The sequence below is a fragment of the Phalangium opilio genome, unplaced genomic scaffold, assembly GCF_054372755.1.
Source record: "Phalangium opilio isolate 3A_F unplaced genomic scaffold, DU_Popi_V2 ptg000014l_1, whole genome shotgun sequence".
Lineage (NCBI taxonomy): Eukaryota > Metazoa > Arthropoda > Arachnida > Opiliones > Phalangiidae > Phalangium > Phalangium opilio.
In genome coordinates this window covers 800,519-827,823 of record NW_028324149.1, presented here as the reverse complement: position 1 = coordinate 827,823, position 27,305 = coordinate 800,519, and the positions used below count along the sequence as shown (strand labels likewise).

Genomic DNA, 27,305 nt, shown 5'->3' with positions numbered 1-27,305 from the left:
TGGAATCGTTTTCGTAAGCCTATGTTTTTTCCATTGGCCGTGAAAGCTTATTTCGCGAGACCCATGGGAGAACTTTCCCTTCATTTTGGAAAAAATAAATTATGCAAAATATGAGGTTGTCTAATTACGCTTGTATCTTCTCTGGAATTTATGATAGAGTCTTAAGGCCGTGTTTTATGGATAGAGGGAGTTTCATTCTTCCAAATGAGCCCTTAAAATATTCATTTGAAGCTCTCAAACTTAAGTTACGACGATTTTAAAAAAAGTGTTCCAAATTAGAGCTGTTCCAAATTAGGGCAGCTGACCCTAGAAGTATTTATTTTTATATTTCAAAATTGAAAATATTGCGAACCGAAAATTACATTCGCCCTTTGACTGTGATGTAGTTATTAGAGTCAAAAGGATCTGTAGCTTTGAGAGATATACAAAACGTCAATTTTTGAAACCTCGAAAACTTTAAAATAAACGAACACGTTTTGTTAAGTTTTCATGCTTGTTTTATTTTGTCTGCTATCAACAATTTTCTGCCTATTTTATTCACCTTATAGGCCCGAATATTCAAACTAACTCTAAATTTTAAAAAGAAAATAAAATGCATACCTTTTCTATTTTTAAAATGATGCACATGTTTAAGGATAAAATATATTACTTAAGGAATTTTGGTGAAAAAAACTAAGATAAGAAATTTTTTCAAATAATTGATGTTTTATAATCACGTCTTCAAAAATGAAAATTTGAATATCTGTTACTTCAAACAATTAATTTTCTACACTTATCTCTTACTTTTTCGCGTCTTTGTGTACAAAGACAGTTTTGATTAATCTCTAGTGGGATCAGCACCGAAAGCAGGCAGTATCCCAAGTGGGATCAGCACCGACCAGTATCCCAAGTGGGATCAGCACCGAAAGCGGCCAGTACCCGATGAAGTCTTGTCTAATGAAGTCAGTGCACAGATACCGAAGTTATTTTTTTATAGTTAGTATTTAATTCAAGTAAGATTTAGTCAAATGACGCAGATTGGTATGTGTATAAGTAGTGTAGCGGTTATCTCACCCGCTTCACACCCGGAAGGGCCCGGGTTCGAGACCTCGTGAGAGCGGAGAAGTTCTTTTAAGCTCGATAGTTTAAATTCACAACTAAATTACCTCAAAGCGGCTTTAACACCGTGTATCACGGCGCAGTTGGTAGCGGCGTTGAATGACGGAGCTTCAAAGATTAATATTCAAAGATGGTCAGTATCTCACAGAGGATCAGTACCCGAAGTTATTTTTTTAGATAGTTTTTAATAGTGATCGTACGGGGAACCCGAACCCGACCCGGGAAGTCGGGGATCCCCGGCTTTTTCCAACCCGACCCGACCCGACCCGGCCAGTCAATTTTGAAGTCGGGTTAAAAAAAATTCGGGGTGGGCCCGTAGTAGAGGGTAAGTTATTATTTACGGTCGCGCTTTGTGTTGCAGTAGATAGGAACTCGAATCTGAGTAGGGCGAGCTTGAATATTTAATTTTTTTCTGTCTCGAGGCTTCGAAAGCCAGTAGAAAACTGATATATTTCGGCAATTTCATGGTCGTCCGTCAAACGCCAATGTATTAATTGTGTGTTAAGTTGCGAGCAATTGATTTCAAAATTGAAAAAGTGGTAGAAGAGTTTCACGAGTACCAGAAACCCCATTCAGCCACTGCCAAGGGCAAGGACAATTTGGAAACTTTACAGATGGAAGACGCACCTGTTCTGGGACAATTAGTTACCCCAATCCCTTCCACGACGTTATATCAGATAGCAATGATATGGCAGAATCGCCTACTATTGGATTCATTAAAGCAGTGATAACTTGGAACTAAATTACAGAAAATAAATTCCTTACATTACATAGTACATAGCTACTATGTATAATTTTTTAGAATATGTTAATTCCATTTATATTATTAAAAAGGAAACCCCGACCCGACCCGATTTTCCGGGTTTTTTTTCGCAACCCGACCCGGAACCCGACCCGACAAAAATCTCACCCCGTACGATCACTAGTTTTTAATTCAGATAAGACTTAGTCAAACGATGCAGTATTGTACATGTGTCTGTAGTATAGCGGTTATCTCATCTGCCTGACACGCGAAAGGGCCCGGGTTCGTGACCCCGTGGGTGCGAAGAAATTCTTTTAAGCTCGTTAGTTTAAATTCACAACTAAATTTGCTCAGAGAGGGTTCAACAACGTGTATCATGGCGCAGTTGGTAGCGCCGTTGAGTGCCAGTGCTCAAAAGATCAATCTTGGAAGATGGGCAATACCCAAATCGGTCAGTATCCCAAGTGGGATCAGCCGCCTAAGCGGTCAGTATCTCTAGTGGGATCAGCACCGAAAGCGGCCAGTATCCCAAGTGGGATCAGCACCGGCCAGTATCCCAAGTGGGATCAGCACCGACCAGTATCCCAAGTGGGATCAGCACCGACCAGTATCCCAAGTGGGATCAGCACGGACCAGTATCCCAAGTGGGATCAGCACCGGCCAGTATCCCAAGTGGGATCAGCACCGACCAGTATCCCAAGTGGGATCAGCACCGACCAGTATCCCAAGTGGGATCAGCACCGACCAGTATCCCAAGTGGGATCAGCACCGACCAGTATCCCAAGTGGGATCAGCACCGAAAGCGGCCAGTACCCGATGAAGTCGTGTCTAATGAAGTCAGTGCACAGATACCGAAGTTATTTTTTTATAGTTAGTATTTAATTCAAGTAAGATTTAGTCAAATGACGCAGATTGGTATGTGTATAAGTAGTGTAGCGGTTATCTCACCCGCTTCACACCCGGAAGGGCCCGGGTTCGAGACCTCGTGAGTGCGGAGAAGTTCTTTTAAGCTCGATAGTTTAAATTCACAACTAAATTACCTCAAAGCGGCTTTAACACCGTGTATCATGGCGCAGTTGGTAGCGGCGTTGAATGACGGAGCTTCAAAGATCAATATTCAAAGATGGTCAGTATCCCACAGAGGATCAGTAAAAGTAGTTACTTTTTATAGTTAGTTTTTATTCAGATAAGATTTAGTCAAATGATGCAAAATTGTATATATATTTGTTGTATAGCGGTTATCTCATCCGCTTCACACCTAGAAGGGACCGGATTCGAGACCACGCGGGTTGGATGAATTTTTTTATGCTCGTTAGTTTAAATTCACAAACAAATTAGCTCAAAGAATGTTCAACACCGTGTATCATGGCTTAGTTGGTAGCGCCGTTGAGTGCCGGTACTTAAATGATCAATCTTCGAAGATGGTCAGTGCCCGATGAAGCAATGTATTATGAAGTCCGTGCTCAGATACCGAAGTTATTTTTTAGTTAGTTTTTTATTCAAATAAGATTTAGTCAAACGATGCAGAATTGTATGTGCTTGTGTTGTATAGCGGTTATCTCATCCGCTTCACACTCGGAAGGCCCCGGGTTCGAAGCCACGTTGGTGCGGAGCAGCTCTTTTAAGCTCGTTAGTTTAAATTCACAACTAAATAAGCTTAAAGAGGATTGAACACCGTGTGTCGTGGCGCAGTAAGTAGCGCCGTTTAATTACGATGCCACAAAGATCAATATTCAAAGATGGTCAGTTTGCCTCAGAGTGTCAGTACCTGAAGTTTTTTTTTAGTTAGTTTTTAATTCAGATAAGGTTTAGTCAAACGATGCAGGATTGCATACGTATTTGTTGTATAGCGGTTATCTCATCCGCTTCACACCCGGAAGGGCCCGGGTTCGAGACCCCGTGGGTGCGGAGAAGTATTTTTAATCTCGTTAGTTTAAATTCACAACTAAATTAGCTCAGAGAGGGTTCATCTTCGTGTATCATGGCGCAGTTGGTAGCGGCGTTGAATGACGTAGCTTCAAAGATTAATATTCAAAGATGGTCAGTATCGCACAGAGGATCAGTACCCGAAGTTATTTTTTAGATAATTTTTAATTCAGATAAGACTTAGTCAAACGATGCAGTATTGTACATGTGTCTGTAGTATAGCGGTTATCTCATCTGCCTGACACGCGAAAGGGCCCGGGTTCGTGACCCCGTGGGTGCGGAGAAATTCTTTTAAGCTCGTTAGTTTAAATTCTCAACTAAATTTGCTCAGAGAGGGTTCATCTTCGTGTATCATGGCGCAGTTGGTAGCGGCGTTGAATGACGGAGCTTCAAAGATTAATATTCAAAGATGGTCAGTATCTCACAGAGGATCAGTACCCGAAGTTATTTTTTTAGATAGTTTTTAATTCAGATAAGACTTAGTCAAACGATGCAGTATTGTACATGTGTCTGTAGTATAGCGGTTATCTCATCTGCCTGACACGCGAAAGGGCCAGGGTTCGAGACCCCGTGGGTGCGGAGAAATTCTTTTAAGCTCGTTAGTTTAAATTCACAACTAAATTTGCTCAGAGAGGGTTCAACAACGTGTATCATGGCGCAGTTGGTAGCGCCGTTGAGTGCCAGTGCTCAAAAGATCAATCTTGGAAGATGGGCAATACCCAAATCGGTCAGTATCCCAAGTGGGATCAGCCGCCTAAGCGGTCAGTATCTCTAGTGGGATCAGCACCGAAAGCGGCCAATATCCCAAGTGGGATCAGCACCGGCCAGTATCCCAAGTGGGATCAGCACCGACCAGTATCCCAAGTGGGATCAGCACCGACCAGTATCCCAAGTGGGATCAGCACCGACCAGTATCCCAAGTGGGATCAGCACCGACCAGTATCCCAAGTGGGATCAGCACCGACCAGTATCCCAAGTGGGATCAGCACCGACCAGTATCCCAAGTGGGATCAGCACCGAAAGCGGCCAGTACCCGATGAAGTCGTATCTAATGAAGTCAGTGCACAGATACCGAAGTTATTTTTTTATAGTTAGTATTTAATTCAAGTAAGATTTAGTCAAATGACGCAGATTGATCTAACTAATTATTATGTCCAATCACGATGGTTAAAACATGTATCCACCTGGGCTCGAACCTGGGACATTCCGTGTGTGAAGCGGACGTGATAACCACTACACCATAGATACGTGGTAATACTGAGTTTTCCAAGAGATCTAGCTAATTCAAGCGCCCAATCACGATGGTTAAAACATGTATCCACCTGGGCTCGAACCTGGGACATTCCGTGTGTGAAGCGGACGTGATAACCACCACACTACAGATACGTAATAACACTGAGTTTTCCAAGAGATGTAGCTAATTATTATGTCCAATCACGATGGTCAACGCCGTACTTCTGTAATTAACTAAAATTAACATACTTAGACTTAATTGTTTTGATCAAACTGGCTGATAGCACACCCTGAATACTTAATTGTTAATTTAAGATATTTCCGAAAAGTATCTTCGCTGTAGTTTTTAAGTTATCGGTGGGGAAAAATCACGAAAAACCTATGTTAATCTCCATTGGAAATTAGCAAAAGCGGGTGAATATTACTTTAACGTTACAAAACGGTATCAAGTCATATCTACAAGGGCCTACCGGCCCTGTAGAATTAAGATAGTGCTCACACACAGAAGTTTTTTTATAGTTAGTTTTTAATTCACATAAGATTTAGTCAAACGATGCCTTCATGTATATGTATCTGCTGTGTAGTGGTTATCTCACCGGCTTCACAAGCGGAAGGCCCCGGGTTCGAGACCACGTGGGTGCGGAGGAATTTCTTTTATACTCGTTAGTTTAAATTGACAACTAAATTAGCTCAAACAGGGTTCAACATCGTGTACCGTGGCGCAGTTGGTAGCGCCACTGAATGCCAGTACCGGAAAAGATCAATCTTCGAAGTGGTCAGTATCCCTCAGTGGATCAGTGCTCGAAGTGGTCAGTATCCCTCAGTGGATCAGTACTCGAAGTGGTCAGTATCCCTCAGTGGATCAGTACTCGAAGTGGTCAGTATCCCCCAGTGGATCAGTACTCGGTGAAGTCGTGTCTAAAGTGTCCGTGCTCAGATACCGAAGTTATTTTTTTATGGTTAGCTTTTATTTAAAATAAAATTTAGGTAAAAGATGCCCACTTGGTTATGTATCTTCTGTGTAGTGGTTATCTCATCCGATTCACACCCGAATAGACCCGGGTTCGAAACCACGTAGGTGCGTCGAAGTTTTTTATGCTCGGTAGTTTAAATTGACAACTAAATTAGCTCAAATAGGAGATCAGCATCGTGACTTCGTGGCGCAGTTGGTTTTTTTAGTTTGTTTTTAATTCAAATAAGATTTAGTCAAACGATTTGTATTTGAATATGTATTTGTTGTGTAGTGGTCATCGCATCCGCTTCACATTCGGAAGGACCCGGGTTCGAGACCTCGTGGGTGCGGAGAAATTCTTTTTTGCTCGTTTGTTAAAATTGACAACTAAATTAGCTCAAAGAGAGTTCAGAGGTCGGTATCCCAATTGGGGTCGGTATCCCAATTAGGGTCGGTATCCCAATTGGGGTCGGTATCCCAATTAGGGTCGGTACCTCAAGAGGTCGATATCCCAATTGGGGTCGGTATCCCAATTAGGGTCGGTACCTCAAGAGGTCGGTATCCCAATTGGGGTCGGTACCTCATTAGGTCGGTATCCCATATGGGGTCGGTACCTTTTTTTCTTGAGGAGTGGTTGTCTCATCCGCCCCAAATCCGGAGAGACCCGGGTTCGATACCGCGTAGGTGCGCCGAAGTTTTTTAAGCTTTCTAGTTCAAATTGACAACTAAATTAGCTCAAATAGTTTTCAGCAGCGTGTATCATGGCGCTGTTGGTAGCGCCATTGAATGCTGGTGCCTGAAAGATTAATCTTCGAATATGGTCATTACCCAATGAAGTCTTGTGTAATGAAGATAGTGCTCACACACAAAAGGTTTTTTTAGTTAGTTTTTAATTCACATAAGATTTAGTCAAACGATGCCGTCATGTATATGTATCTGCTGTGTAGTGGTTATCCCACCCGCTTAACAAACGGAAGGCCCCGGGTTCGAAACCACGTGGGTGCGGAGGTATGCTTTTATGTTCGTTTGTTTAAATTGACAACTAAATTAGTTCAAAGAGAGTACATCATCGTGTATCGTGGCGCAGTTGGTAGCGGCATTGAATGATAGTGCCTGCAAGATGAATCGTTAACGATGGTCAGTACCCAATAAAGCTTAGTCTAATGAAGGTACGGAAGTTATTTTTTTAAAGTTAGTTTTTAATTCGCATAAGATTCAGTCAAACGATGCCATCTGGTATGTGTATCTGCTGTGTAGGGGTTATCTCACGCGCTTCACACGCGGAAGGCTCCCGGTTCGAGAAATTTTTTTATGCTCGTTTGTTTACATTGACAACTAAACGCTATTCACAGGGTAAGGTAGAGAGGGGTTATCCACTCTTTAGGGTAGGGTATAGAGGGGCTATTCACTCGTTCGATGTGGCTACTATTACGAGCCCTTGGGCCGTCTTGTTTCTCTCTTTCTCTCTCTCTCTCTCTCTTTCTCTCCCAAAGAAGCGCTGCGTGCCAAAGTAATAAAGTCTATGGAATAATTGTATTTCCAATTTCTTTAAGCGTCTTCTAGGAATAGAAATATTACCCGAATGGCAAACCTCCTTTTTGCTCTTTCTTATAAATTATTTCATATTCTTTCTCTAATAAGATTTCCCGTTTCCACAATCTAGTTAACAGTAAGTAGCTGTATTCTAACGAAATTGAGTGCTACATTGTTAAAAAGAAGATGTATCTATATTTAGTTGCACTCGTAAAAAGGGTCGAATTTGCGTTACATTTAAGGCGTTATTTGGTGTTTTCTAATTCAGTAACCGATTACGAGTAAATGATTTCTTTCGAAACCTTTTGTCGCTACTACATATGTCTCACTAAAGGGTTTTTGTACCTCAAATTTGATTGGTTTCAAGCAAGCCACTCAAACACTTCTGCGTGGAAAATGCGCGTAAAAGTATATAGCATTGATTTTGTTAGGCCTATTGTTTAATTTTATCACAGGTGTTCAAAATCACACAGTTGTAAAGGGAGCGTAATTTTGGATTGCCATAGATTTTTTTAAATTTCAAAAAGACTTTAACATTTCCAGATTTTCCCTGTCTGTCTGAAGTCAGTGGCTAAAAATTACAAGAATTATGAAATTATAAATATATTAATTAATTATTTAAACCTTAAGTTTAATTTGCATAAATACATTTTTAAAAAATTAAAAATGCGTAATAATTATAATAAACGCCAGTGGTGTTCCTTTAATTCGATTTTGATTACGAGTTAATTTCATAAGATTAACATTCATTTATTTCCAAATAAACTTAGTCTAATCTTGCTTTTATTTTAATTTCATTTCCTGACAGTCTTTGACCTAGTTTAATAACTAACAGAAAATCTTGAAAATTCTCTTGGAATTAATAAAAAGAAGGATGTTTTCTAACCGATACTTATCTATTTGACATTCGTTTCTAACATATTAATTAAATTTATTTGCTTCAAAATTAATTATAACGGTAGCCCCAAGATGGAAGAAAAAGAAAAACCTCAGCTCATCATAGAATTAGTGACGTGAAAAAAATATTAATTATTGAAGGATGCCAATAGATTAACCTCCAAAAATTCTGTTAAGGAAGGTTTTTACGACGTGTTAGACCAAGTTCCGTTCGCGGTGAATGGATTAACAAAGAGATAAAGGGGATTAAGCGTAATTTTGTTAAGGATTTAATACTATATGAATAGTACGTATTAACAGTTTGAGACTGAAAACTACGGGGTAATCTTGTCCTATATTAAACAAACCGGTATTTATAAGGGTATTATGCAGTGAAAGTGTTTCGGGAAACCCTTAGGCTTAGCATTAACTAAAGGGAATATGAAATGACTTATGAAAAATATGGCGTTCAATCACTACTCCTTGGTTCAATTGAGATATTTATTATTATTTTTTTTTTCATTTAAAACATTCCCAAAGTCTGTGTCGTAACAAAAACTCATTTTAAAAATATTTTCATCCGTGGCCAGAGAGAGTCGAGGTCAGAGGTCACACCGTATGCCAGAAAAATTACGATAACGAAGGAAAAACATTGAAACACTTCATTATACCTTTAAAAACAACCGTAATATTGAGTATTGACAATGCAAAGACACGGAGAAACGCGTTTGCTACCGGCTTAAATCATTATGAATACCTTGAAAAAATTTCCAAATCGTCCTCAAAATTCGATAATTTTTTTTCATTACCTTTTCCAATTTTTATAAATTTATATTATCAGCTATACTGGCATGGTTTTTGGCTTAAGGCCGAGAGATTACACGCGGGAATAAGCGTAACAAATATTGTAATACGTTTCTAGACCAATAAATTAGTTAAAGTTCTTTTTTAAAAAAAAGTGAAGGATAGAGCTATGAAAGATGCAATGTTTCGAGTAAGGGCAACTACTATGTAATGCAATCAGAGGTAAAAACATTTTAGTATAAATAGAGAAAGAAAATGTTCATAAAGACACAGATCCATTTGGAATCCAAACCAACTACTACTTTCAACTAAATAAATCTAAAGATTTAAACCAATCTTCAAGATGAATTACGGATACATCGTACTTATCGCCGTTATTGGAACCGCTGTTGGACAAAAGTCCATCGCTTTCAAGTCTTGCGGTAATTATGTTGTTTTTTTTTTATAAATAATAAGTTATTTAAGTTTGGGAATAATTTTATATATACTCGGAAGTTAATAATCTCGAAAAATTATAATTAAATTTTATAAAATTAAAAATTCCTTCTTAAAGTGATAATTAAGTTTTTTTGGGGAAATTACAAATTGCTTTGAAAAGTAATAATTAAAGTCTTAAAAGTTTAAAATTGCTTTAAAATTACATTAGAGTCTCGGAAATTCAAGAAATCCCTTAAGTTATAATTGGGCAAAAATATTCCTAAATTCCGCCAAAATTAAAATTTTATTTTAAAAATCCGATATTTTCTTTTTTTCCGGGCAATTTTCATTATAATTTAATTTAAATTTAATATCAACGATTTGTCCTTCTTAGGAGGTGGCGAAGTAAAAGCCGTTCGAGTCAACCCTTGTACCACGGAACCATGTCAAATCCCCAAAGGCAACTCCGCCGAAATCGAAGTCGACTTCGTTGCCAGTATGTACTTAAAATTAAAAAGTACTCGTACTTCGGAATAATAAGTTAATAAACCTATAATTTAATCTTAACAGACCAAGACGAAGCTAGACCAAAATTGAGAATCACCGCTAACGTAGAAGGAACCAACGTTAAGTTCCCCGGTTTGAAGGAAGACGCTTGTATCGCTTCCACCGGATTGTCTTGCCCATTGAAGAACTCAGAGACTTACACCTTCAAGCACAGTTTGAAAATCCTTCCATTTTTCCCCAACGTAAGCCTTTTATTTTTATTTTAATTTTAATTACTAAATATTAACTAATTTCGTATCTTTACAGATCAAGACTCAAGCTAAGATCAGAATTCAAGGAACCAAGGGTGATATCATCTGTTTCGAAGCCCCCGTCGAAGTTGTTTAAATTAATTAATTAATTAAGCTAATTACCTGATTACGTGTTTCCTATCAAAATGTTTCGCTAACGTTTAATTTATTCTTAAATATATTTTTTTTATGACTGAATAAATATTATATTTTAAAGTTTACTTTCATTGTATGGATTTTTTAATTTATATACAGTACAATAATATTCGGGATAATGGCAGTAGCCTGCCTTTAACTGCGTTAGAATCAATGGGGAGATAAAATAAGGTGCAACCATCATTGTTTTAAAGTTAAAAAGTAGCTCGTATTTTATAATATTAATTTTACTATAATCTTAAAATATTTTTAAAACTAATAAAAAAGGCCCTTAGTCTTAAACGATGAGAATTGGCGCCTTAAACCGTTAAAACTGCTTCTATAATTCAGCTTTTGGTCCTTTCTAAGACTAAGATTGCAAGCTTGTATAGGCGTTAACATTCACCATAAGGACTGGTGGCGTCGCCTATTGTTTACAAAAGCAACTTAAGATAAAAGCTCTACGCATCCTATATAGCTAACCTCATCAATGTTAAAGCATGATTAAAGCTTTATGCTGTGATTTAAACACTAATTATTAATTAATATCAATAAAAACTATCTTAAAAACCCTTAATTATGTCTCTTACTAGAGTCATCTATGTCTTATACCATACCTCTAAGCTCAAGAATTTATACACTTACGAAACTAATTAAAAAACCTACATTTTAGCTACTAGACGAATTGTTTCGATAAATTTAGAAGTGGGGTCTCTTTATAATCAATGCATTTAATACTTTTTCGGGACCCAGTGCAGCTACGTCATGTTATAAAAGCTTGCATGCAATACCTGTATTGGAAGAAATCCTCCACCAGAAATGTAATCCAATTGTTTAACACTTAATTCCTTCTTTGCAACAACAACGAATAGAACTTTATAAAACTTAATGGTGTTAAATTATTATCTCGAACTCGTTAAATAATGTTAATAGGCGCATTTAGCCGCTCATGAGTCAGACTGGATTCGTTTAAGCTATGTTCCCGCGCTTGGAACAAATATCCGAAATTGCAGGGCTGCCAGACCCCTGTAATGTCAAGAAATATAATTAAATGTCGCTGAAAATGCAGATTCGTTACGTTTATACTACATAAAATGTCTGGATATTGTCGATTTATCAACGGTTTATTTATAACTATGTAATTTTGTAAATTTATGTCGCAAAAATTATTGAGTGTGGGGCACTCCAGAACTGTGAGCAGCATCCTGGCGGCCAAATTTGAAGAAATACTGAATATCCCTTGTATCCCGTAACTGCAAATGGTCAAGTACCCAAAGTCCACATGCTTAACCACATGATAAAACCTCAATTACTTCCAAATTAATTATAGCAATGGCTCCCTATAGCAGACAGCTCTTCATTGTGGAATGGAATGGACTACCCAAAGAACTTGGAACATATAAGCCCCCTAGAATTACACAGCCACGCTCGAATTTTTCGATTTCCAAGCCCACTTTTTTTTAAATGATAACTTTATCATTCGTTGGTGGCGCCATCTATAATGCTTGAGACGAAATAATTATCAGTCGTCTGCTTTGCTGAAGCTGAATTTTTCTCATTTGCTTATGAATTTGGGCGCATAGACGCCGTAATTAAAATGTTTTTAAATATTGTTTTGATAATATTTATTGTGAAAACTAGGCCTATAATATTAAATATGTTTTGAAGCAATTGTAGGCCTATTGTTATTGTTGTCCTTAAAATAATATCAATTTGGTAAGCTTTTTTCTAACAGCTTCCATTTTCATTTTTATTTTGTCGCCATCTATGATGTCGAAAAAATATTACGGAGACATAAAAGACATAACAAGAGGTTACAAGTAAACCCTTACAATTTTGTCGCGCTTTCTAATGTATTTTAGCAATGTATAATGAACTCCATATTGATATAATAGCAAAGGATAATTATTACAAAAACTACATTTAGGCACTGTATAATTAATGCCTTATTTATATACAGTAACATTGCTAATTAATATTGAAATCGTATAAAGAATATCTCCTCAACAAAAGCCGAGATACAACAAACCCCAAAAAATCCTTATTTCTCAGCCTGTTACGGCTACAATGACAGGGAGCCGAACATAAAGAGGTCACACAAAAGACACGTGTCCTTGGAATGACCCATATTAGTTTAAAACACGTTTCTGCACAATTTAAATGAGATCATAGTGTTTAGCAGACGGCATAATGAATTTTAAACTTTTTAGGACGGTCTGAGACAAGGACTAGGCAATATCCCCGTCGGCGTTACAGCGTCACTTTCGGCGAAAATGAGCCAAATAACGATGAAACCGAATTAAAAATAACGATGAAACCGAATTAAAAAATTAAACACCGTTAGCGGAATGCAGTGAGCAACAAAAAATGTCGAGTCCGCACGTTTAATTACCGAAATTCAAAGAATAACAGCGAAAACATGAGAGTGGAGGTTTTTTTAGTAAGGTCTCAAACACAGTTATAGAAAAGCCCCGTCATGAGTCCCGAGGAACAAACAATACGAGCTTTTCCAAGACCTATGGCAAAACGCTGCCAGTAGGTAAAACCAAAAGACGGCGATAACACGAAAAATAGTTTAAATCACTGAAAATTAAGTTTGATTACCGTTAACGGAAGGCTTTAGAACTCGTTATGTGCAAAAATCAAACGAAGCCAACTCAATCACGCGCTCAGCAAAAAAAATCCTTATTTCTCAGCCTGTTACGGCTACAATGCGGCTCTGGAGCAATGAGTTAGATCTCTATGAGATAGAGTTACAATTCAAATACTCGCGTATGCGTATTTTATTTAACACGTTTAAAAACTATCTTGACAGCTTGTTACACAGATTATAGCAGCAGACGTTAATAAAAAAAGTTCTTAGGGTGGCGCCACCCGTATTTGATAAAGATTCATGCTCGATAAAAGGTGTATTGCGAAACGTCGATCTCGAGATCTCACGTTGTGACTCTAGGTTTCATATATATATTCTATCTCATTGCTCTGGAGTAGTTTAAAGAGAGCGAAGGCGAGACGACGACGAAGGCGGAGCTGACGACGAAGGCGGAGCTAATCTTCCGTTTTTATGTCTTTTATGTCTCCGTAATATTTTTTCTCCATCATAGATGGCGACAAAATAAAAACGGAAGATTAGCTCCGCCTTCGTCGTCAGCTCCGCCTTCGTCGTCGTCTCGCCTTCGCTCTCTTTAAACTACTCCAGAGCAATGAGATAGAATATATATATGAAACCTAGAGTCACAACGTGAGATCTCGAGATCGACGTTTCGCAATACACCTTTTATCGAGCATGAATCTTTATCAAATACGGGTGGCGCCACCCTAAGAACTTTTTTATTAACGTCTGCTGCTATAATCTGTGTAACAAGCTGTCAAGATAGTTTTTAAACGTGTTAAATAAAATACGCATACGCGAGTATTTGAATTGTAACTCTATCTATCTCATAGAGATCTAACTCATTGCTCCAGAGCCGCATTGTAGCCGTAACAGGCTGAGAAATAAGGATTTTTTTTGCTGAGCGCGTGATCGAGTTGGCTTCGTTTGATTTTTGCACATAACGACTTCTAAAGCCTTCCGTTAACGGTAATCAAACTTAATTTTCAGTGATTTAAACTATTTTTCGTGTTATCGCCGTCTTTTGGTTTTATCTACTGGCAGCGTTTTGCCATAGGTCTTGGAAAAGCTCGTATTGTTTGTTCCTCGGGACTCATGACGGGGCTTTTCTATAACTGTGTTTGAGACCTTACTAAAAATACCTCCACTATCATGTTTTCGCTGTTATTCTTTGAATTTCGGTAATTAAACGTGCGGACTCGACATTTTTTGTTGCTCACTGCATTCCGCTAACGGTGTTTAATTTTTTAATTCGGTTTCATCGTTATTTGGCTCATTTTCGCCGAAAGTGACGCTGTAACGCCGACGTGGATATTGCCTAGTCCTTGTCTCAGACCGTCCTAAAAAGTTTAAAATTCATTATGCCGTCTGCTAAACACTATGATCTCATTTAAATTGTGCGGAAACGTGTTTTAAACTAATATGGGTCATTCCAAGGACACGTGTCTTTTGTGTGACCTCTTTATGTTCGGCTCCCTGTCATTGTAGCCGTAACAGGCTGAGAAATAAGGATTTTTTGGGGTTTGTTGTATCTCGGCTTTTGTTGAGGAGATATTCTTTATACGATTTCAATATTAATTAGCAATGTTACTGTATATAAGTAAGGCATTAATTATACAGTGCCTAAATATAGTTTTTGTAATAATTATCCTTTGCTATTAAATCAATATGGAGTTCATTATACATTGCTAAAATACATTAGAAAGCGCGACAAAATTGTAAGGGTTTACTTGTAACCTCTTGTTTCATTAAAAGTTTTAGAAATTTTTCTCATCCTTATCAATATAAATACGAATAACTTTGGAAACTAGAAAGTTCAGATGTTTTCACGCATCAGACCCCTTTTTCGAGGGATTAAATTTTGAGAGCAATTGTTTTAGAAGCAGTACCACCATCATTTTCAAGGTTTTGCATCCGCAGGCATTTTTTGGTGAGATCAAGTATTTTCACTACGCTCTCCGAAGGATATATTAAACCACCATGATCTCTAAGAATTAATCCTCTGGTCGACGTGGTCGTAATGCAGTAGTCGTGGAAACTCTTGTGATTAATAGGAGGTTTTTCTTGTGCAAGTTTGCATTGATTGCATTTGAGGACTTTGTGCAGTTTCCATACACAAATCCAGCCAAAATAGTGAATGACGGTGTCTCTCAATAGGTTGACCCATCAAAATATATGTCCTCTGTTGGCTTGGAGAATATATGTTGATACCTCAGAAAAATTTGGTGACACAGTATTATCACGAGCCAAGACATTTGCACAACCAGAACCCTCAACCAGAAAGGCGTTCTTATAAGCCGCTTTAAATTTTAAAATCATGGGATTGTTGTTCCATCCACCTTTTTGTCTTACTACACCGAAAAAATATCTGAATAGTTTTGAGACAGTTTGTACGTTGGAAGGTAATTTTTGTTTTGATCAACAGATTTTGATGACCCTAAACTATCGCTCTTTTTGCTAGCTCGACTATGTTTTCTACAATAGATAGTTTTCACACATGGAGGATTCATACCATTTACGCCAGGAAGCCGGGCTATCTGGAGGACAAAAGCAGACGGGTTTTTGTCCTCCAGATAGCCCGGCCTCCTGGTGTAAATGGTATGAATCCTCCATGTGTGAAAACTATCTATTAATGATTAAAAGTTTGAAAACACTGTTGGAGTTTCTCAAAAATTTCTTTAATAAAATATAATTCCATCTCTTGGGCGTGGGTTTGTGGGTACGCACAAAAGTCATGTAAAATAGCAGTTTTGCACAAGTGACAAAAAACTTATTTTGGTGACTTTCCGATAGTCAGATATTTGAAAATAATTGCTACAAATCGCGGTATTTTTCCCTGGAGACCAATTTGATTTTCCAATGGCATTGAGCCATTTTACTAACAAACTGGACTGATCAACCGGATATCTTTATTTGAGTTGCAGTTAGTAATAAAAATAATGTAAAATTGGGGAACAATTTTCGCGCTTTGCTTACTTATGCCAGGACTGTTCCCATGTGGAACTCCATTCCTACCGAAGTAGTTGCCCAGCCCACTCTTTCTCTATTTAAACTCAAAATACGTAAGTTCGGAGGCTCCGGTAAGTTCCTAAAACTTTAACTCGGATGGAGGGAAAGAAATCCACCAATCCCTATCTCTTTAACAACCTTTTTACTATATTATCAGTGTATAAGTTGGAGCTGTAAGGCTTCACAGCCCTAGCTCGTCAATTAAATGGAGCAAAAAAAAAAAAAAGAAACATTTTTATTTCTCCTTGTGTATTTTTACATTCCTCAATTGAACATTTTTTGCCCATTTTATACTTGCGCACTTTCAAATTAGCACAAGAAAGTGTTTTTCTCAATAATAAATCGTTTTTATTATGTTATTCAACGTTTAAAAACTATATTTAAACATGTAGTGTATTAAACCTAAAAGCAGTTTGAAATCGCACTATTTCCCGCCAAAAATTTTGAAAATGAATTCAAACGTTTCATTTTGGCGCAAAAAGTAAAATATAAAAAATTCTAGTTATGCGCCACACACATAGATGGCGCTACCGACGAATGATAAAGTATACTTGTTGAAAAAACCGGGCGCGCGAAGCGTAGATTTGATGTGTAATTCTAGGGGGCTTATATGTTCCAAGTTCTTTGGGACTACCTTAGTGAGAAACAAGTTGGTTAGGACGTAATATCATATCTACAGATCAATATAAATTCTACGTCACCAATAACAATAATAAAATAGGCCAAATTTTAAACATTAAAACAATTTTATTAGCAATTTTAACAATACAAACCTTAATGTCAAAAATAATAACATTCAACCAAAAGATATAAAAATACTGTTATTCTAAGTACACTAATTACTAATTAGTAGTTTTAATTTTTTATATCTATTAAAAAAATGTGCAAACTGGGAAAAGTGTTATTTAATTTTATCACAAGGCGATACGAAAATACATTTTCTTTAAAACCACAACACCAATGGCAATTAAGGCTAAACCAATGGTATATCTGAAAACACGATGACTTGGTCTGAGTATTTGACTCTTCCTTCGAGCAAATTCAGGCCTTTTAAACCGCGAATTTTCTTCTTCCGTTAATAAATCAGGATAAAGATCGTGTAACACTTCTATAGAGGCCCTTTTTCCAGCTTCAACAGCTCCTTCCATGTAACCAATACAAATTGAAGCAGTTTCTGTCCCAGCAAAGTGGATACTTAAGCCACAAAAACAAAATTGTGAACTTTATTAATTAATTATTCTCTAATTATTATTAGTCTTTCTAAGTAATCTATATCTATATAAATCAAAGTCCTGACTGACTGACTGATAATCAACGCCCAGCCCAAACCGCTTGCCCTAGAAGGCTGAAAATTTGCAGGAACGTTACTCATAAGTAGCAGGCGCGTACTAAGAAAGGTTTTTCCAATCCGCCGCCATCTTAAAAAATGGCGCCCAGAAATGTAAAAACTCTTCTCTACGCAACAAAGTCCGCGCGTTTCAACCGATTTCGCAAATATTTAGTACACTGCTTTCCTTTAACCTATAGACGGGCTGAATGCTCTTTTGGGCTCGATTTGTTGCCATCTTTTAAAATGGCGGCCAGAAATTTAAAAACCCTTATTTATGGAATAATGTCCGCGTGAAAAGTAATAAAAAAATGTAATGACGGGCTGACGGGCAACGCCGAGTGCCTTCGCTCCTAGGGTGCTACAAAAATATTAGTCGAATCAGTAAAAACTGCCCATTCTTAGTATCATTTTGATGGAAGTTCTTATTATACGCGAGCGACGCCGCGGCGGGTAACAGCTAGTTTAAAAATAATCCCTCAGTTAATTTAATTACAACAAAAACTTATATAACTTAACTCACTTCCCAAACTTTGATTTCAAGTGTTGATAAGTATCCATGACTCCTGGAGCACAAATAGATGATGGACATCCTCCATTGTATGGTTCAAAATACCAATTCTAAATTAAATAAACAACAAAAAAAATTAGATAAAGAATCACTCTTTTAAATTAATCAATTAATTAATTAATTAATATACGAAACCTTTTCTAAGAAGCTGATTGGTGTTAAAGCTTCATCCCCAAAGAATTTGGCTAATGTTTCCAAAATAGCCTGTCGTCTTCGACAAGGTTCAACGTCACTCCACCATAAACCTCTTTGAGCCGAAAGAAACCCGACTAAAGCTGGATTGCCATTACAACTTGTTGCGTCAAAAACGCAATCAAGGGCTTCAAATTCGTTCTCAGTTTTTCCCTCATTCAAAATTTCTCCCGAATATCCTTTCGTTCTCCAAAATGCCTAGAAATCAATTCAATTAAAATTGTTTATTTATTTATAAAAAATAAAAAATTAATATTAAAATTAATTAATGAATAATAATTTTAATTTAATTCAACTCAGATAAGTTATAATTACGTTTTCATAAACTACAACAAATTTTAAGAGATTTCCAATAGGCATATTTCGAATGAGAAACATTTTACTTGTCGGTAAAGCAGGAATATATTCTATAAAAACTGAAAAAAAAAAAAAAAAATTAATTTAATTTTTATAAAAACTGAAAAAAAAAAAAAATTTTAATTTTTATAAAAACTGAAAAAAAAAAAAATAAAAAAAAATTTAATTTTTATAAAAACTGAAAAAAAAAAATAAAAATAAATTTAATTTTTATAAAAACTGAAAAAAAAAATAAATAAATAAATTTAATTTTTATAAAAACTGAAAAAAAAATAAATAAATAAATTTAATTTTTATAAAAACTAAAAAAAAAAATAAATAAATAAATTTAATTTTTATAAAAACTGAAAAAAAAATAAATAAATAAATTTAATTTTTATAAAAACTAAAAAAAAAAATAAATAAATAAATTTAATTTTTATAAAAACTGAAAAAAAAATAAATAAATAAATTTAATTTTTATAAAAACTAAAAAAAAAAAAAAATAAATAAATTTAATTTTTATAAAAACTAAAAAAAAATAAATAAATGAATTTAATTTTTATAAAAACTGAAAAAAAAATAAATAAATAAATTTAATTTTTATAAAAACTGAAAAAAAATAAATAAATTTTAGTTTTTATAAAAACTGAAAAAAAAAAATAAAAATAAATTTAATTTTTATAAAAACTGAAAAAAAAAAAAAAAAAAAATAAATTTAATTTTAAAATTTACTTTTAATTAAATTTTTACCATTTTGAGGCACTGGTATTGAGACAACAACTTTTTTTCCTTGGTAAGTCTTTTCATCTTTCACGGTGACTCTAACAGCATCATCCTCCATTACTTGCTCTATTTTAATTACCGGTGATGATAACAGAACATTTTCCATTCCAATTTTAGCAGCCAAAATTTGACTAATCTGTTGAGTTCCACCCTTTGAAATAAATTACAATTATTATACTCTTTCTTTCTTTAAATTAGATTTAATTTTTAAATACATTACTTTAACTCTTAGTTCTTGAGCGCAACCTTTTGTGGTTTCAATCATTTTACCAAAACCGCCGGCTGACGCGACGTAAGTTAGAAAAAACAGAGCGGACATTTGTCTGGGAGACGCGCCACAAACAGTTTCAATGGCAATATCAACTAATTTTGAGGCAGTATCGGTCCAAATAATCCCATCGCAAAGTTTCTCTACCGTTAAACTATCCAAATCATTAGCTTTTGGATGATCAAATGGATTTGAAACGTTTATTTGTTTCGATAACTTCTCTACCTTAATTAAAATTAATATTAAAATGATTTATAAATGAAATATTTACCATAAATAAAACATACTGTTCTTAAGCAATGTTCAAGATCAAATAAGGCCGGAAGAGAAACATCGGGAATTGCTCCCGAATAACTTTTAATTGGTTCATTTGTTAGTTGAAGTAATTTCTTTCCCGATGTATATTGAGGAAATACTTCAAGATTTAAGTCTTGAAGTAACTCCATCATATTTCGATGGGAGCTAATTAAATGACCGTTTGTTTGATCGGATTTATAAGGAAATAATATTGGTTAGTTAGTTTGACCACCACTTACCTTGAAACCCACTGTCCGCCAATATCCCATTTGTCTTTCCCATGGGCTGTAGATAATTCTTCCGTTAATGTTCGACCACCTAAGCGATCTAATTACGAAGAATAATTAATATTAAGGTTATAATAATTGCCGTTAAATTTACATTTAAAGAACCCCCAACCTTTGGCTTCAATAACTAAAACGTTACTCTTTGGAGATCTTTTTTTGATCTCCCACGCAGTTACTAGTCCTGAAATTCCTGCCCCAATTACTATAACATCCCAGCCATCAGTGGGAACCATATTTAATCCCATTCTAATAATTTAAATTAACTATAGTCATTAATTTCATAACTTAACATTGATACTTCGCTTTAAATTCCGTTTGCGTCGTCTGCTCCTGCGCTGGCATTCACTAAATTACCGACAACTTAGAAGCTGTCCGTTTTTATCAAAACTACCAAGTAAAGTTTCAGTACTTTCACAATCAATTTTTTTTTTTAAATAATTAACTTAGAATCTGTCCGTTTTTATCAAAACACCAAGTAAAGTTTCAGTACTTTCATAATAAATTTTTTTTAAAATATTTTTTTTTTTCGGTTAATTTATGCGGTGGCTTCGGTAGTTGATTAATTCTCATTATTAACTAAATCCATAAACATCGTTTTAAGTCCTTCTTCCATGGGGTATTCACTACTCTTGTAATCGTATACATATCTTCGCCGAAACATTCTAGCTGCGTTTTCTCGGCTTCTATAACTAACGCCCAATTCCCTAGCAATTTCTCGAAAATGAGAAAGTTTATCAATTTCATTGATGGGCACTTGTAGATTTAGGTACCGTTCGAACATGCACCGTGCTATAATCTCATTGCTAATTTTTTTATGCGCGGCTTCGAAAACCATTATTAATCACCAGAATAAAATTGAACAACCTTCTCAAACTGGCCTAGCAGCTAAAATAATTTCATAACATACGAAACCCCTATAATTTCAACTCGGTTAAAGGGATAATGAAGTGGTCAGACAACCTTTTTATATCGCTTTATATATATAAAGGTTTCACTAAGTTTCGTTATTGATTTCGATGTGATCTTAACCTTCTAAATCGATGAAAAAACTGTCTGACCATTTCATTATGCCTTTAAAAAACCCCTGATAAAACATAGATTTTTTATCTCACTCTTTACCATTCCGAGTGACGATGACGTCACGGAGAGGTATTACACTGGACGTGTCTGTGTGTATGTTTGTGTATGTATGTCTGCCACCACGTTGGCAGTTGGCAAATTTAAAGAGGCATACGCTAGAATTCAAACCTCAACAATAGCTGTTTAAAATGGTTTTAGGAATAACTTTCTTAAAAAACAACTTAACTAGAATAAAGGAAAATTACTGACGATTAAAATAATTAATATCAATTATATTTAACTATTTGAGAAAACCTCTTAATTCTGTCTCGACTCGGAGAGGTTTACATTGGTTTCTCAACTTGTTATATTGTACATGTTATTCTTTCTTAAAAATATATATTTATTATTTGTAAATTTACTTTTTACATATTGGGGATTTTTTTAAAGTTATTACACAGGATAGAAATTAATGGGATGGTTTTTGAAGTAATAAAAAAGGCATAAGGTTTCTTATCTTTGTGAAGCTACTAGGAAAGAGAAAATGTTTTGGTAGAAACATAAGCACATGGTTTTATTAACTTCGGTAATTAATGATTAAAGGTGTGTAAAATATGTAATATTTAAACGTATTTTAATGGTCTTGCGTTATTATATTCAAATGAAGTCGTTATTTAGCTTTAATCATGGCTTTTTGGATTTTACCGCCTAGTCTTTTGATTTGCCGAATTACTACTCTATTTTACCGCCAAAGTCGAAAGCCAAGTCAATCTAGCCAAAGGGTGTTTTCTAGCAGACGCCGCATAGTGGAAAAAGTACTATTGTAGAGTTTTTTACTATCGTAAATTTTCGACAGATTTGAAGTTGGCGGTAATTTAGTGAATGCCTGTCCGGGGCAACCATCAGAGTTTGCGACAACATTCAAAACACTGCGTATCTACCAAAATAAAAGAAAATAAATCAATAATTATCAATTATAAAATGCTTTAATCTGTTTACTTATTGTACGTATTTGATTATTAAAATGGTAATTACTGTAAAATATGAGTATTTGTTCAAATATCCATTTGAAATGGTTTCCATGGTCCACCTTGATAAGGTAATTAGGAGGACGGAAACATCTGGTTGTTTACTCGTTTACAACAAAATAATGGTATAAAATACTTGAAATATTAATTAAATTTGGTAAATATACTTGCAGTACCACTCTGGCAAAGATCCTAATGTAATATCTGTTGAAACTGCTGAAAAAACTACAGGTAAATATTTCAAGGAACCCTCATGGTCAGCCTTTTATGGCAGTATGGCACATTGACCATTACAGGCACCACAATTAATTACATTTCTGTTTACAGATAGTGAAGGTCGAATCTACGAAAAGCGAGTCGCTAATTGTAAAAATGTGATTCCTTACCTCCTAAGAAGGGTAAACAAAAACAAACCCATTTATTATTGATGACCATTAGTCCAGTTTAATTATACTTTTAATTTTACAGATATCATTTTTAAATGAAAAATACATTCAACTTGAAGAAGAATGCTGGATTAATCCAGCTGAACGATCAATGTTCATTAAATCTCGAAATATAACTTGGTATTCTTATGCCCAGCTTTGGGAAAGATCTACTTTCAAACCTCAAGAAGGAAACTCTAATTGGTATTTATAACCTTTTTAATTAGCCTTATTCCTGATCAGCGCCACCTACCCATAGCGGCGACTTTGAGAACTACTGTAAGCGGCAAGCCAATCTGATGTCGCTAAAATCTGGTGACGTCATTTTTGGTAAGACCCCGAGAGTGCCCGTCAGTGACGTCACCAGATTTTAGCGACATCTGATTGGCTTGCCGCTTACAGTAGTTCTCAAAGTCGCCGCTATGGGTAGGTGGCGCTGATCAGGAATAAGGCTAATTAGTTATACAATAAAACTATTAATTAAATGTTAATTTTTAATTAAAGGACGCAATTCAGCCAAGAAGGGGAGATAAACTTGGAAAGTTTTGGACGATTTGGAGGGATTTTGGAAAAATTCTGCGCTCATTTCATGAAAGGGGGTGTGCAAAAAAGTTGGAAAATAATGGAAGATATTTTAGCGGAGAAATCCCTAGAAATATCTTCCACTGCGGTTTTAGAAGAACCGCCAATTTCTGTAACTGCTAAAGCAGCTTGAACAAGCAGTTGTTGTTTATCTTAATTATTCCTTATACCTCATTTTTATTGGAAAATCCCAAAGTTGTTCGTTTTGGGCCTTTGTTAGATATAGTATTAAATAAATTTATTTATTTATTCGGATCTTTTTTTAAATATTCATGTTGCCGATATTAATATTTAATGTATTCAATATTGTACCGTTGATATTTAGAATAAATTTAATTAAAATAAAATTAAATATCAATTACAACTTCCAAAATTATTTATTCCCTTTAGACTAGTCTCATTTTTGACTAAGTTTATTGTACCCTTTTATAATGTTTTACTTTGTTGTAATTTAACTTAATAAAAAGTTTAATTAGCAAGTAAATTTGTTATTTATTTAATATTGACTTAATTAAAAGACAGTCGTGTAAGTAGTCTAAAAATTATTGGAGTTCATTTTAAGGAAGATCTGATCTGAACTGAACTAAACTCATCTTTTTGAATTATCTAACCTTGAAGGAGAGAATAATGGAGTGGAAACCCCCATACCTTAAGCGTTGCCTTTGTACCCCCACCTACGGCACCATAGTCCTCCCATCATCCCCAGCGGTTAGGTAGGGTCGTGCCGGACGAAATTGTAAAGGACGCTCCCTCTATCTCAAAAATAGAAGCTAGTTCTCATTCAAATAAAATGGCGCTACGCGGCAGCACTTAGCAATCGCCTACGGAAAGGTAGGGCGTGCGCGAGGTACAATGGGAGAGATATGGTGCCGCAGGTCGCCCATCATCATTTCCAATCCATCTGACTCCCTTATCCCTGATCTAACAGCAAAATGTTGTAACTAATGGTGCAATTCATAAACGTCGGACGCAACGCAATTTAGTACAGGCGAAGACAGGGCGTCGTGGGAAAAAGACAGGACATTTGCGCACGACACCCTGCCTGTACTAAACTGCGTTGTGTCCGACTTTTATGAATTCCACCTTAAAAGCGGTTTTTATTGACGTCACAGTTTCCTCCCCCCAGCTTCGCGGTAGCACATTATATATTATTAGATTTTAGCGTCGGAGTCGCGCTGTAGCGCGAGCAGCTTGCGTCGTGATGCGCATCATCGAGTGGGCTATTAATAATCGCAACAACAGTTTTAAAGGTCTCTCGTCTCTGATTGGATACTTTGTCTCACGTGATTTTTGCCGGGGAAAATTGTCATTGTAGAAGCTCGCTCCAGGACTCAGGAGTCCAGGACTTTGTGTATTTTCATCTATTTAAAAGTAATTATCGCGGTAAAGGTATTGGTGAATTTAAAAATCCTAGCCGTTTTATTTTGTGTGATAATGTAAGTTTCGATGTTTAACATTCGATTTATAATGGTCATTCGGCTTGGCTGTTCGGTGTTGAAGTTAGGGGCACGTGGTGACGGCCAGACGGGTCACCCCAAACGCAACCTTTTGCAGCGACTGCTTTTCGTAGTGGTGTTTCGGCTTAAAAATTTCCTCGAGAAGTCACGTGTTTACCGTTTTTCGCAAACAAGTGGAAATTTATTCAAAGTTTAAGTACTAATTATAAAGTTTTCAATATCGGTACGGTTGTGTGTTTCTATATCGTGGTGGTTCAACGTCAACGCTACGGTAATTTGGATTACGATGAACTGAAACACGATGCTTAGGATGAACTTCGGGTCTAATTGTGGAATAATAATCAAGATCATCATCTTCGTTGGATTCTTCAGAATAATCGTAGCGGTTTAATGGCCCTGATTGTGGTGAGTTTAACGTTTTAATTTTATTGTCGAAATTATATCCTTGCGTTGTGTAATCTTCATCGTAATAATCCGTCGTAGTAGACGGTTTTTTAGGTTTTCGTTTCTTGTTAGGTTTAGGTAAAAGTGTAGAACTAGTAGTTGTTTTGGGTTTCCATTGCTTCCGGTTAGGTCTGAGAGTTGTATAATGGTAAATAATTGTTTGTATGGGATTTTTAGTAGTTTTCGATTCGTTCTGGTTCGCGTAAACATGATAGTAAACTTCGTTTGAATGTCTCGTCGTGATAATTGGTGGTTTTATGGTAGAAGTTATTATGGACTTTATAGAAGGATGTGACGTAGAGGAAACGGTAGTTGTTTTTACATTTAGGGATAGAGCTGGTCCAGTTTCTCTAAGTCTCATTTTATAGGCGAAAAATAAGAAAACTCCCATAGCTATGAAAATCCCGATGAAGATGCAAATAAATTTAGGATTTTTATGACTCATGGGTCCATTCGGGTTGATGCGAGCCCCTGCTTTCGACCTTTAATGGCAGCCTCGCCCCTGTGGGTTGGTTTCTCTGTTTGTATTTTCAGAAACAGGCTATAGTGGAAAATGGCGGGAAAATATTTAAAAATTTTATAAATTACAAATATTATAAATAACTAATAAATCTAGATAATAACTGTATATAGGTATATATAATATTTAAAATAATTCAAATAAATAGTATTTTAATTAAAATATGTTTAATATTAGTACGCTTAGCTTTCAATAGATAACGCTAGTTATCAACGGTATTTTAGAAGAAAAAAATGCTAGGTTAGTACAAGTATATTCCGAAAGATTACGCTAGTGAACTACATATAAAATAGCGGGAAATTTAGTTTTCTTCATCCACTTAAATATATAGTAAATATAGCTTAAGATATCGACACAAACCAAGAAAATAAACGCTTCTAAACAAATGAAATTAAACTCGCGAAATATACAGTATAAAAGTTTAAAACCAAAAACTCACCTATTAAACTGTAATTAGCACAATTATATCCTAATTGAACCATACAAGCAACGTTTTTCCGCAATTCGTGGAACACATATGATATATTTTTTTAGGGTCCTTCTTCAAAACATTTACCCAGAATTAAATTCAATTTACTGATATCTTTTCAATTCACAACTCGAGAGTCCGAGACACTCGAGATACATGTTCTCTTTACAATATAATTTTAAAACAATATTTACTAGAGTATTTTTTTCCATAAGCACCACTTTACAATAATAATTTTTCCACTTCGTTATAAAAATTGTACCTTAACCTTTAATGGCGTACGTTACCTATGGCAACTGGCCATTAAATGGATTTAATTTTCGTATATATATTTGCCGGGCGTATTAGTTTCGTGTTTTTTTCCATAATTCCTCAAGCTTGACAACAAGCGAAAGAGAAGAAAGTTAAAGAAGAAAAATTTAAATTTAAGATATATTATTTGAATTCTGCTAAAGTAACCTTGAATTATGAAAAAAATCTTAAACTCTTGCGCAATTATCTGTTTATCTTCGTAGCGTTAAATTGTTGTTACAAGATAATTGGTTTTGTATAACGACACTATATCGTTTTGCCGATCTTATTGAGCGAAATTCTGATAATACTTTTTTGAATTGGTGGTTAGGGAACCATATAAATTTTGATATTATCTTAATATGAAGGATGTTCGCTTGAGAGAAACTGATTTAAATTTTTTAATTAATTTACGTATTTAAATGCTAATTTTATTCATAAGATATGTTTGTCACTGGTTACTGAGAGCTTGACTCATGAAGTGACGTAGGTCATAGTGTGGCGCTGTTAAAGGCTTAATACAGACTAAACAGGAAGATGGACTGCAAAATTAACCGAGTGTAGTACTTCAATTCTCGCTTGTCGTTCTCGATCTAGCTCGAGCTGTAAGTCTCTCAGTAGCATTACGATGCATAGGTAGTGTCATACTTATATAACATATCTTATAGACTTATGATATTATCGGTAGGGGCTACTTACTCTAAGATTGACTTTATGGCGTCAAAAATCTTGGTTCGACGAGTGTCCTCGCGTTATCCAATGACCTTTGGATTAACCTATGGGCTACGTACTACATATGGTTAATTAGCAAATTTATTTCGCAACCATCTTCT

The 27,305-nt window shown here is 35.6% G+C and overlaps 5 protein-coding genes, 1 long non-coding RNA gene and 1 other non-coding gene across 8 annotated transcripts in view; 3 read left to right on the top strand and 4 right to left on the bottom strand.

Moving 5' to 3' along the window:
- LOC149704971 (uncharacterized) overlaps nucleotides 1–11,476 on the bottom strand; it is a 209,428-nt gene extending 197,952 nt beyond the window's left edge. Inside the window, exon 1 of the mRNA XM_089865115.1 lies at nucleotides 11,305–11,476. The gene's annotated coding sequence lies outside the window, so the exon portion shown is untranslated. The remainder of the gene's footprint in view (nucleotides 1–11,304) is intronic.
- On the top strand, nucleotides 818–10,593 carry LOC149704972 (NPC intracellular cholesterol transporter 2-like). The gene is made up of 4 exons (XM_089865108.1): nucleotides 818–9,586; nucleotides 9,976–10,077; nucleotides 10,152–10,330; nucleotides 10,395–10,593. Exons 1-4 carry the CDS (start codon nucleotides 9,508–9,510, stop codon nucleotides 10,473–10,475), a joined length of 441 nt encoding a protein of 146 aa, XP_089721234.1. The 5' UTR covers nucleotides 818–9,507; the 3' UTR covers nucleotides 10,476–10,593.
- TRNAV-CAC (transfer RNA valine (anticodon CAC)) lies at nucleotides 4,942–5,014 on the bottom strand. Its single transcript has one exon. It is a non-coding gene; the product is annotated as a tRNA-Val (tRNA).
- A 2,155-nt stretch (nucleotides 11,477–13,631) lies between the features above and the next one.
- On the top strand, nucleotides 13,632–14,807 carry LOC149704970 (uncharacterized). The gene is made up of 2 exons (XR_016381473.1): nucleotides 13,632–14,305; nucleotides 14,414–14,807. It is a non-coding gene; the product is annotated as an uncharacterized LOC149704970 (long non-coding RNA).
- Nucleotides 14,808–16,860: 2,053 nt separating this feature from the next.
- Nucleotides 16,861–21,146, bottom strand: LOC149704969 (putative flavin-containing monoamine oxidase A). 2 transcript variants are annotated; one of them, XM_089865103.1, is made up of 9 exons: nucleotides 20,310–21,129; nucleotides 20,150–20,237; nucleotides 19,901–20,075; nucleotides 19,566–19,838; nucleotides 19,313–19,496; nucleotides 18,539–18,639; nucleotides 18,167–18,421; nucleotides 17,984–18,081; nucleotides 16,861–17,327 (listed from the first exon to the last, which is right to left on the bottom strand). In XM_089865103.1, the coding sequence occupies exons 1-9, from the start codon at nucleotides 20,440–20,442 to the stop codon at nucleotides 17,048–17,050; spliced, it is 1,587 nt and encodes a 528-aa protein (XP_089721229.1). In that variant the 5' UTR covers nucleotides 20,443–21,129; the 3' UTR covers nucleotides 16,861–17,047. The 2 variants fall into 2 exon arrangements, with proteins under 2 accessions (XP_089721229.1, XP_089721230.1); XM_089865104.1 differs by lacking the exon at nucleotides 16,861–17,327 and adding an exon at nucleotides 17,372–17,920 and having other exon boundaries at nucleotides 20,310–21,146.
- A 798-nt stretch (nucleotides 21,147–21,944) lies between these two features.
- On the top strand, nucleotides 21,945–23,649 carry LOC149704968 (PRELI domain-containing protein 2-like). The gene is made up of 5 exons (XM_089865107.1): nucleotides 21,945–22,355; nucleotides 22,458–22,515; nucleotides 22,612–22,682; nucleotides 22,753–22,913; nucleotides 23,214–23,649. The coding sequence occupies exons 1-5, from the start codon at nucleotides 22,281–22,283 to the stop codon at nucleotides 23,422–23,424; spliced, it is 576 nt and encodes a 191-aa protein (XP_089721233.1). The 5' UTR covers nucleotides 21,945–22,280; the 3' UTR covers nucleotides 23,425–23,649.
- Nucleotides 22,723–27,286, bottom strand: LOC149704967 (uncharacterized). Its single transcript, XM_089865106.1, has 3 exons — nucleotides 26,152–27,286; nucleotides 23,176–25,733; nucleotides 22,723–22,944 (listed from the first exon to the last, which is right to left on the bottom strand). Exon 2 carries the CDS (start codon nucleotides 25,635–25,637, stop codon nucleotides 24,963–24,965), a length of 675 nt encoding a protein of 224 aa, XP_089721232.1. The 5' UTR covers nucleotides 25,638–25,733; nucleotides 26,152–27,286; the 3' UTR covers nucleotides 22,723–22,944; nucleotides 23,176–24,962.
- Between the last annotated feature and the right edge of the window lie 19 nt (nucleotides 27,287–27,305).